The sequence below is a fragment of the Hyalella azteca genome, unplaced genomic scaffold (genome assembly GCF_000764305.2).
Source record: "Hyalella azteca isolate HAZT.00-mixed unplaced genomic scaffold, Hazt_2.0.2 contig12772, whole genome shotgun sequence".
NCBI lineage: Eukaryota > Metazoa > Arthropoda > Malacostraca > Amphipoda > Hyalellidae > Hyalella > Hyalella azteca.
In genome coordinates, this window is record NW_025942719.1 from 29,041 (window position 1) to 41,017 (window position 11,977).

At 36.5% G+C, this 11,977-nt stretch overlaps 1 protein-coding gene across 1 annotated transcript; it reads right to left on the reverse strand.

Annotated features, from left to right (window-relative positions):
- Positions 1-1,544: 1,544 nt before the first annotated feature.
- LOC108668407 lies at positions 1,545-11,210 on the reverse strand. Its single transcript, XM_018155624.2, has 8 exons — positions 10,904-11,210; positions 10,543-10,599; positions 8,285-8,384; positions 4,345-4,611; positions 3,693-3,992; positions 3,049-3,339; positions 2,525-2,604; positions 1,545-1,808 (listed from the first exon to the last, which is right to left on the reverse strand). Exons 1-8 carry the CDS (start codon positions 10,946-10,948, stop codon positions 1,620-1,622), a joined length of 1,329 nt encoding a protein of 442 aa, XP_018011113.1. The 5' UTR covers positions 10,949-11,210; the 3' UTR covers positions 1,545-1,619.
- Positions 11,211-11,977: the final 767 nt, after the last annotated feature.

The following is an 11,977-nucleotide window of genomic DNA, read 5'->3' on the forward strand; positions in this document are numbered from 1 at the left end:
CAATGTGCCCTTAACACTTTTCAGCTCGATTTCAAGTGTTGCTAAATCTTCATCAAACATAATATTCAATGATGTTTGTTTTAATATGTTTGTTCACGTATTAAAACAATTTATTGAGTCATGCTTGATTTACAAGTGCAAACGATATAAAAATTGTCCGACTCGTTGAAACAATGAACCAGAAAATGTATTATCTGGTCTACAATAGAACATGTAAAACGGAAGAACTACTGTCTAACTATTCCATTATACTGAATCATATATATTCATATGAAATTAATCACATCTGCTCATAATTATACTATGCTATAAATCACATCACCTAGAATTGGTCGTATCTCGACTCTGGCTTCACACCGACACTAACTTTTCTAATTCTTCTCCCGCAACTCCAAACGAAAATCACATTCGATAATCATGATTATGACTGTAGATTATGATGATATTGGACTGGAGAAGAGGACTCGAAGCCTCTGTATATTACGCTGAACGATTTTTCACGCTGGCTTATGTGTGAAACTTTTTCGTGGCGTTTACTATTAAAGTGTTTATACTACCTAAGATTTTTATTCACATAAACAATTAATGTGAACCAGGTGGTCCCCAACAACGAATGCAACAGATACTATTGTACCGAGGCCCTGACACTAAAGGAATTAATTTGATGAATCACCATGTAGATACTGAAGACATCGTAAAAGCAGCTCTATAATTTATGAAGTAGGCGGCAGGTTAACCTCAGCGGTAAACTTAAATCTATACAGCCCCACCCTAAACAATGCACCAGAGGGGATCCAATTCTTTAAATACTAATAAATTTAAAGTTATATGAAAAAAAATTAGATTAAAATTAGACTTCTTTGATTTGTCATATTGAAAGTCAACAAGTGAATCGCTTGCATACTGAATCTTCCTGAATTTTCTGAAATGTAATGAATCTTCTTCGCATATTTATTTTTCTCATTACGAGTAGAATTGAAAGAAATGCGACAGCTGAGCGTTCAAGCACTCTCAATATTAAGAATCAACAATGCAAGGTATTTCCTACTTCGATGCTTCGAACGAATTAGTTTTTTGTCATTTTCTATAGGACGGAATTATTTTCTGTTCCGTACCCTATCACTCGCCCACGTCATTAATACCACGTGTGATATCACATCGTGTGAGGGCTTACAATTTTGAACTCATCCGTGAAGCCTGAAAGCGGGTCGCCTGCCGAAGACCATAACTGCCCTGAATGTAATGGACCATCATGATTCCTGCCTACCGGAACGTAGCCTTCAACACTTCAAGCCGTCCGTATCTAGGCCGTGGGTCGAACCAGACCTCGGTCGAACGGCCACTTGTCGAAGGACGATAAATTTTGGAACAGAACTATGCTATCTGAAACCTAACCTCAGATGCGGTGAACGTAAAATTGCGTAATTTAACGATGCCCGGAAGTCAGATTCGATCCGCGGCCTGGTGGTGCATGGCAGGTGGTGGTTAAGGCCGGAAGAGGACAAAGCCGAGTGGTGCACGGCTGATTGGTGTAGGTCCGGAGAGATCCAAGGCGTTCGATTCAGGGTTTATTGGTGCACAAAATTGGTGGTGCATAGCTGCGCTCCCCTGAAAGCAACTCACAGTAGTACCCCTGTTAACAGTACAATGGCTGCGGTCATCAGGCCCTGAACAGGTAGAAGATTCACGCTATTGCCGTTGCTCTTGAGCTGATCAAAACTGGATCCACTCAGAAGATTCGGATTCTCCTTCTCAGTCAAGAAATTGTCAATGATTGCCTCTATTTCCGACGAAGAACCGTCAACGACCTACAAAAAACAGACAAGAACAAATTCATGATAAATACAGGGGCTGACGAAACTTCGCCGCCAGATTATGATATTAAAAATAATGAAGCATTCACCTATGCCCTTCTATCGATCTGCCAGTGTAGGTATCCAACTAGAATTCATATTCTATGAATAGGACAAGTTTCTTGTAGCACAATTGTGATGAATAAGGTGTTGTTTCATAAATTATAATGTCATGAGCTAGCTGATGATAGATATGAAGTAATCTGTCAAGTCATTAAAATTGCTGTCTCAAACTTAATATAGTTTTTTCTATTCTACTCGTTTACAGTTTGTAAATTGTCACGCTTCTAACTCAGTTTTGACAACACGAATTGAGGCCCACAAAATCGACTGCGACATGGTTTCGTTTAGGTTTTGTAAATTTGAATAGGAGTTTTGTAGCAACACGAGATTTTGTCTCTCGCTTCCTATTTGTGTGTGTTCGAAATTAAAATTTGAAATTAATCACTCAAATGCTTGCTTTTAAAATAGAATTCAATAATAAAATTGCACTTGAAATAATTTGGCTTCCTCGGAGAGTATGATATGAATTGCATTTCTGGTAAAAATACTTACATGCCTCAAAGTTTATTTTGCTTTTTTTACCACAATACTATGAAATGAAATTCGAAGGAATGAAGGTTATTCGAGATGTGTAATTGTGTGGGAGCAGATATGGTAGGGTTATTTACTGGGGCATTGATGTGTTGGATCTCAGCCTCCGTCAGCTCGTACTCCTCTATATGGCCGAGGCTCTCGACGTCTGGCGCAACTGTCAATCAACAGAAAGAGGTGGCATCATTGATGACTGCCACGTGTGCACCCATATTATTGTATGACAGTTATGTGACAGTATTGTTATTTGCTACTAAGAAAAGCTTACAAATAAATCCTTAGTCGATCCTATCAAAAACTTCCTTCTGACCTTCATGTAGAATTTCACTGAATTCATCAGAAATTTGCTGTGCGCTATGAAATAATTTTTTTAGATCTCACTTTGTCATATCCTGGATTGAGATCACTCAAAGCGGCTCCTGAATTGACCATTCTTGATTGGTTTTTTACGAACTAATTGGGTATTCACTCGCGGCTAGTCTCCAATTTATGATACTCGCCAATATTAAATCTCTTCAATACTTTTCCATGACATTCCTAGTGAATATTTAATATTTTATATTGATGCTAACGCTTTATTGATCCAATGCAATGTTCTTACTTTCGTTTGGAGTCTCTATGGATGTACAGTTCTTTCCACCGGAGGAATTCTCAACCATTGCGAAGACGCAGATCTCATACGACGAGTTGGGTTGAACATCACTCAGCACGTGGGTTGAATAACTGCTCTCCACTTCGAATATTTTTACTATCATTAGCTGGTCACTGTTGTCAAGAACCTTTTGCGTGTAGGAAATCTCATAATGAATGAGATCGCTGAGGGTTTTTGGAGGATGCCATGACACTGTAATGCCCTGGTCAGCCTCAATCTTCGCTTCTAGCTGCTCGACTCCTAAGGGGTATATAAAAATTAACATTAATAATCTTGAGGCTGCTGTTAAATTAACTGGCAAATGTCCTTAGGGTCGGTCAGTTATGCACCAATGATTTGTCGGATTAACTTTCAGCGTGTTCAAATTAGGCTAATAATATGTTTAAGCTTGAAAAAATATTTTCACTGATTCATGGTTTTACCCTGTCAATAATCATCTGAGTTATTAATTCAAGCATTTGAGACTAGTTTATGAAATATATGTATTTAATCTTCATAGAGTCAACAAGATTATTTGAGTGCGCAAGTGCTGAGTCAGTTTTATTAGCAACTCGTGAAGGAAAACTTACAACGACGCAACACGTTGAGCTTACCTAATTTTGGAATCACAATGGACTTGCAGGTTTCCGGGCCTGAGACTTCGCCGACTGCGACTGCAATCATGCACACCTCATACAACGAGTTGTGCTTCACATCGTCTTGGATGAAGTTTGAATAGTTGCTCTCCAAGTTAATGGATTGAACCGTCTTGGGCTGCTGAGGGTCGTTGAGATCAAGAACTGAGCAAGAAATTTGGTAGTGACTAATAGGGCAGGCAGAGTGCGGAGTCTCCCATGACATGGCTATGCCCTGAGCAGCTTCGAAACTTGCTTGAAACTCGACTGCGGAAGGTGCTGGTACATAAAGAATAGATTAATTTTGGAGCGTTGGAATGTGTGTGCGGGTAATTATCTACAAGCAAACAGTTAACGCCTATTAGTTCGGTACATCATTATTTGACTGAATTCTCGCTCTAGGTTTGGTTTAAAACATGAAATGAAAATAGACGTAATCACAATGGGATTATGAAATTTTTCAGTAAATTTGTAAATTTGGAAGGAATTTTTGCAGTTAGTTCTAGTCATACTTCACAGAAAATCATCGCACGGCCTCAACTCTTCCCAGCACAATTTCAACGCATGCACAATATGTATCGATTACTTTAGGACACTTTAATCATTTATGTTATTATAATCGACCATTAACCTGATGTTTTGATGGTTTCAGTACAAGTCTCAGGCCCTCGAACAATTCTCCCAGCAAAATCGAGCAGATACTTCTCAGTTTTGCAGGTGGTACAAGCAGGTAGATTCTTCTTCGCGCGTTTCAAGGCTACGAAGCTTTCATCCTCTTGGTATTCAGGCTCAGGAAGTATGTTGAAGATGCAATAGCCACAAAGTTCTTCACCGTTGGGAAATATCGTAACTACTTGTGTTACGTCACACAAGTTGTTGGCGCATTTAGACAGGACATCTGGGGTGGGAAAATATCAACCTCAATATTACAAGGTAAATATTTTGCTAGCTTCGAATATTTTATTAAATTTAATCAAAAAAGATGAAAGGAACTGTCGTTTGAGTAGATATTTTCGCGAGTGTATAAGTGGATATTCTTTTGGGAGAGCAATGCAGCATTATAATTTTCGTTCCCTGTCTGGCTTCCTCCCGCGGGCAATAAGGTACGAAGATAATGTTAAAGGTTGAAGATAAATAATGATAAAGGTTGAGGTACTAAGAAAGTCGAAATTATATGGCAAATTATAGAGACATCTTACGCCGTTTGGAATGACTCCCTTAAATGAATATGAATAATAAATCCGTCAGTCAGGAGATATTGGTCCAACAGCTGGTCCTTAACAGGTCAAACATTTTATATTATTACGAAATTATGGAGGATTAAATCGCAAGGAACCACTACGTGAACCTCGAATTTGATAAAGATCATTAGTAGATGATTCAAAATTTCTTCTTTTCGGGTCCCTCGTTTAGGATTGCGACGGCTGAAGAAAGTAACAGTCTGGTATTTTAGGTACTAATAAAAATTGTCCCGCTCTACCATTTATCCATTTCAGTTCGTACTTACTTTTCCTTTTTTTTCGTAGTTATAAGATGCCCACCTTTATTATACCATTATCATCAATTCAGCGAGTCAACCATTTCTGAATTTTCCTTTCTTTGGTTGAAAATGATGACTGCCGGCGAAGTAAAAGTGACTAAAAACAACTCTTAATTGCAGCATTATTTTAACAACCACTACTCTCTTGCTACGCATACTGGAGCTACGAATAATAATGGCTGAAAACTTTGATTTCATCTTTTATTGACGGTAATTGATCCAAACCGATGGTATTTAATTAACTTAATGATTAAATTACTCATACAATTTACATAATATATTAAAGACATGACCTGAAAGAAAATCCTGCGCACAACAGATAAGGTTCTGATTATTTCCCTGATTGTAAATAAACCAAGTTAATTAAATTATAAATACAAGTCCCTGGGTTTAGGCATTACAAACACATTTAATAATCCGCTGAAAAACATCGAGCGTTCAAATGTAATTTTGAAGCCTTCTAAACGATAAGGATAAGATACAGTAAGGCAATGATAAGGCTTCATTACATCCCGAAAAGGCTTCACTACTTACGGACTTTGTAATGTACGTACTAAATATTGCCATATTACAGATGGAATGTCTCTGCTTTGCTATACAAATTTTGACAGTTATAATTTTTTATGCTCAATAAAACATTTATCAATTATTGACTGATACCAATCATTCTTCATTTATCATCAATGACTGATTGGTACAAATCATTGATCATTTTTGTAGCCTGTACAGGTTCAAATGTTTGATGCTTAATAATCTCCTCCTTAGTAAATCTTGCTTCTTGTTGCTGTTAATTAAATGGTATGGTCAAATATCCGTGCAGAAACCTTCAACGCAAACATCACACGTAGGGTATTAAAATCACTATAAGATCTATTGAAAATTAGAATTTGATCAATTATTAGGTGCTTAAAATAAGTTCGAAATAAAATATGCTCCCCAAATAAAAATGAAGGGTGGCGTATCGATGATTATAGGTGGCAATAGAAGATTATATGTGGCGCAACGGTGCGTGGCCACATCTGCCAAAAATCGACAGGAACCTATAAAAACCTAGGGGGAACCTATTTTATTGCACGTATTACTACTGGGAGCCTTTTTTTTCTAGCAACAAATTCAACGGTTCTCCGCGGAAATGTGTACCCATTGGTTCCCGTGGAAATAACTGCTACAAAATTGGTTCCCTGTGAAAATATTCTAGTGGGAACCTTATTTCTAACAGTTATTTCCAGAGAAACCTAAGGGAACCTATTTCATTGCACGTATTTCTACTGGGAGCCTTTTTTTATAGAAACTAATTCTACGGTTCTCCGTGGAAATGGGTTCCCCTGGAAATAACTGTTAGAAATAAGGTTCCCACTAGAATATTGAACCAATTTTGTAGCAGTTATTTCCAGGGAACCTAAGGGAACCTATTTTTGTCATTTTGTTCACAATAATGTGAACAAAATTGCGAACCTATTTTGTTCACAATTTTGTCATTATAAGGTGAAACCACTGGTAATGTATCCAGATTGCTCTTGCTATAAACTCTCAGAATAACAATGGGAGAATGTGTTTCAAAGAATGCAGTTTTCTAAAAGATGATGGCGAATCCAATTTTTCATGTTCACCCGATATGTTGCGTAAATTTGTTGCAAATTTTGAGTATGCATCAACTTGCTGCGCTTGAAATATTACGAATCAATTTAAACTAATTTATTGTATAATTAAGCAAAAATTGTATGGATCGATTAAGTTTGTTTCATTGTATTTCTAATTTTCTCAAGTTTTCGCATTTATCTAAAGCCACGATGACATTGTCGACAGCGGTTCGGCATCTCTAATGTGCATGTCGGCATCTCGGCATCTCTAAAGTCGATGGGTTGGCTCGCGTCAGCGTTGAGCTTCTTTCCTACTAATCTTTTCCATGTCCAGATTAAAATACGTGATTTCCTGTTAATTTGCTCGTTAGGTGTCAAAAATATATGTGTTAAGCATTCACAATATTCTCATTATGTGTTAAAAAAGTATTCTCTTCACGCTGAGGGATACGAGTGGAAATTTGGTTTTCTATCACTTGCTTCAATAGTGAAATTTAATTTTTGTGGGAAAATTTCTTGTATTTCCTTCGCTAAAGATAATTGATTAGGCTGGAGAAAAAGAGTGACACTTCAAGTTTTCCGGTAAAAGACGCCATCGGCAGATTGCATGCGGAACATAGGCCGGATACGCCATCGATGTGCCATCGTTGATCCGCCTATAATTACCACCTAAAGCCACCAATAATCACCGATCCTCTACTAATAAATTTTATTTGGGTCTCATGGGATAAAGATAAAATTGCCAGATTTTTTTTCGCGAACAGTTGCCTGATTTTTTCAGATATCAATTTAGGTTTGACCGTCGGATAGTCTTATTATCCCGTATAGTCTCCAGTGATGACGCAGGCGATGATGATGAAGCCCGTTGTGGGCCTCATTAGTTTTTGCTGTACCAAGTGCCGTAAATTAAGACGTTTAAATTAAGCTTCAGATTTTTTCAGAAATAAATATTATCTGATTACTTGTTTTAAAGTTTATGATTATATTTATATTTTTGAGCCTGCATTGACAACAAGTAATTCGCATCAAGTAAGAATTTCCATTTGGAATATCATTTCTTTTTTGAATCGACATCAGGATCGAGTTGGAATTTAAGTTCTCGCTTCTCGACAAGATAATCTAAAGTTATTTAAGGTTGAGGTTAGGTCAGGCGTGAAAAATTAGTCAAGAGAATAATTTGTTGTAATCTTTGTGAATTAATAGGAGTATGTGGTGTATGACATAAGTAAATGCGAACAATCTTGAATGATTTTTCAGTAGATAGTCGTAGTATAGTTTCCATATCTTATTGTATTCATAAGTTTAAACATTCCGTCATTTGCTAAATGAATGGAATAAACAAATTCGTTATAATTTATTCATCAACCTGATGATAACCATGTATTTAATACTTATTAGAGTATCATTCTCCGGCAATGCTAATAAGAAATCGACTTATTCACGCCACGCACCTGCTTGTTTCTCAGGCCCACACGACATCAGGGAGGCATCGGCGCTAATAGAGAAGGGGCCCGGATCCCTGCTGTAGCCCTTTACACCAGCAATGGGATGCTGGCGGGAACAAAATGACGTTTATGGATATATAAGTGAAATAAGGTGTTACATGATACTGCAGCTTTCAAATTGCTCCTATAGTAAAATTATACCGACGTGTACTATGTGGTAATTTATACAGGTTTGGTTGAAGACCAGAGCGTACTTTTTATTTACGATTTTCTTATTGTTCTTTTCGATAAGCCGAACGAAATTTCTAGCTGGAGCTTGGAGATCAAAAAGTAGATTACCGAATGACATTTTATTGCAGTGCGACGTTTCGAATATATCAATATTCATTATCAAGCAAGTGAACAGTTATTACAACGCTAAAAATTGAAATTTGGACATGACATAAGTGCATACAGAAAATATCGTAGATACGCTTCAAAATCGAAAATCAAATTAATCCGAGAATAATTTCAACGTCCTGACGAATCCCGCGGTTTGCAAATTGATAGCAGGAGACTCGTCCTTAATGATGAGAGCCTCCGCTATCGACAGTCTCGTTGTGTCGGGGCACCGCATGACGATGCTGGTGCAGGCCTCCAACATGGCACGGGTGATGGTCTCGTTGTGGGCCTCCCGCATATGATTCTTTGGTCCTCCAGCTTGCAGATGGCATGTGAGTCAGCGGCTCAATGTCGTGATAGTCAAACCGATGTAACTTACATTTTGGAGAAGTCTACAACCTTCTTTCATACAGGAAAATTTGTAAACGACATTGGTTTCTTGTAGCGGTCCGGACTTTTTGCATGGGTTGTTTTTCATGATCAAATTCTTGATCTTTTTGTTTCTGTAATAAATCAAAAGTTGTATTCGGTCAGTTGCTGTTGTGCAGCTGATGTTATTTTGCACAATTGAATTAAGGACTCGTTCGTCAGTCTTATGACCGACTGTTCACTTGCTTGATAATGAATATTGATATATTCGAAACGTCGCACTGCAATAAAATGTCATTCGGTAATCTACTTTTTGATCTCCAAGCTCCAGCTAGAAATTTCGTTCGGATTATCGAAAAGAACAATAAGAAAATCGTAAATAAAAAGTACGCTCTGGTCTTCAACCAAACCTGTATAAATGAAGAACTTCTGCCTAACTACACTAATATGTGGTAATTGTGAATACGAAATGATCCTTGTGGTTGTTGTGAAACTCTAATATGAAAAACTGATATCGCCACATTTGAATTGTAAGTTATATTTATTAGGCTCTATTTTCGCTACATTACCGTATTTTTCAATTAGTCTTTCATGCACTTTGCACACAATTTCGAAACATCATGCAAATATTTGCGCATAATTTCGAATACATTTATATGGCGCTCCATACAAATATGGCATTTCATGATAATCATGCTTCTACCGTAGTTAAAATCTCACATTTTAATGAAATAAATCAATTAGAAAATATGTTAGATATGCCACAAAGTTCAAGTGCTCCGTTTATTAAAATTTGCATATGTAATATGCAATAATATGTAATAAATATGCATATGTAATAAATGCAATAATTTTATTATTTTTATTTGTACGTATATTGTACATCTGATGATGTCGTCGTCTCCTTTGCGCAGATATAATTGCAATGCAGTGTTCGGTTCTAGCATAGTACCGGCAAGACAATCGACGAACGAAAATTGAAGAAATAACAAAAATTAATACTCACCTGAGATGCACGTAAGTTTGACTTTATGAACGAAACAGATGCTGAATTCACATTTCAACACAGGTTTGAATAGGGTTTGAATTTAATTTGGATTAGTTTTCTCTAATTTGGACAATTCTTTAATCACTGCTTATATTTTTTGTCTGGTAATCAATAATGAAGTTGTTTTCTGGCTGAATCTATGTAGAAAAATAATGTAGGTTTTTTCCAAGTTTTAGCAGTAATATTACCTAGATTATCGCAATATCATCAAGGTTTTTCTTTGGATTTGGCAGTACACAAAATGGTTGTGCTAGGTAGGGCTCAATATTTGGAATTCGGCATCTATAAAAGCTATTTATCTCATGTATTGTTATTTGATATTGAACGGCATCCTGGGCAACTCAGGGATTTTCTCTCGTGCTCAACGCTAGACCAAATTAATAATAATAAAGATAATACTGTATATGTTTATATGAACATTACTCCAGCCATACTCAGTTATTAGTTATATATAAAACGCGATTACCAGAGCGGTGAAGAGCAGGAAGCTGAATGTCCATTTGTTGTCCAAGAGTGTCCTCCGCTGTAATTAATAAAAAAATTTAAAAATTTTGTCGAAAGAATGTTCATTTTAAGTTGTATTTTTGGCTATTTGCCTTAACTGTACAATAATTTTTGAGTTCGTGTTCCATTTTGATGAGAATGAATAGTCACATTATTCTAAAAATTTCGCTTCATTAACCAATTTGCTTTCTATGAAAATGACGGTAAAATCAAATTATTGCGGAGGTACAAGATGAACACATAGATGTCCTTCCCTCAATTATAACAGTGTAGATAACCACAGTTCCTAATCATCTATGTAATAAAAATTTCATCAGAATTACCTCTATTGATGTGTTATGTTTTGAGAGTCCTTTCCTTCTGAGCATTTTTTCTCACGCTTTGCGTTGATTGGGAAACTGACGAGTATATTCTTGCAAGTAAAACTGGTTGCAATGTTCAGGTTTTGAAAAATTCAGAGTTCTAGAGTTCAAATTTTATTATTTTTTTCTCTTTCTCAAATACTTTCCGTGGTTTATCTTCCTTTTCCGCTTCTTCGTTTCCGCCAGATTTAGTTCTCCATTATTCCACTTGCTTCAGAATCGCATGGTTGTGGGGTAAGTGCCAGTCATTCCCACACAGTAAGGAAGATTGGAAATGAAAATAATGGAAAAAGGAGCTTATTGTCGTGTTAATTAACAATAATATTAATTAATAATAACAATGCGGCCCAAGAAACAATGAACATCAATTTACGAATTATATTTTGAATTTCATTATTTCTTATGACAGAAGCATTTTTTTCTTAATATTTATGACCCATTATCTTTCTTTTACAGTTACAACACGATGCGCAGCTATAACATGAAGACCAATGTAACCAACTATTCACAAACTGAACTTTAGAATGCCCTGGCGGAAATTAAGAGTGGCAAAACACTCAAGGCCACAGATTGTTACCACTCTTACTATGTCAACTAATTGAACAAGGACTCGGAAATGAGAAAAGGCAACACACCCTACTTCAACACCGTAAAAAGCTGCCTTAGAAAATTGAGCGCGATTGGAAAAAATGAAAAATAAATAAAAATAAGGTTAGAGCATTAGCATCCTGTAGTCGCCTAATCCAGTTCAATAGAATAGAGAGTTCAGAAAATTATGAATGACCTTACTTGGTATGGGCCGTTTGCAAATAGCCGTTCTCGGAAAAAATGAATCCAATGAATTGTGGGCTCAAAATGGGCTTAATAACAGTGTAAAGATAATGATCGGAGACATATTTGTAAGAACTGCGATATAGAATAGTATGACTAATGATAAATGATATTTTTTCACAAGCAACTGGATGAACTGAACTTTATGCTTTTCGCAGAATTAGTTATTTTCTACACTCGAAATTTCTTCTGATCAAGTATATA

Excerpts from the sequence above, each read along its gene's own strand:
- LOC108668407 (XM_018155624.2), bottom strand. The coding sequence starts at position 10,948 with ATGCTCAGAAGGAAAGGACTCTCAAAACATAACACATCAATAGAG. Across the intron at positions 10,600-10,903 it reads AACATAACACATCAATAGAG|CGGAGGACACTCTTGGACAA; the intron begins GTAATTCTGATG and ends TATTAATTACAG. Across the intron at positions 8,385-10,542 it reads TCCTGCTCTTCACCGCTCTG|CATCCCATTGCTGGTGTAAA; the intron begins GTAATCGCGTTT and ends TGTTCCCGCCAG.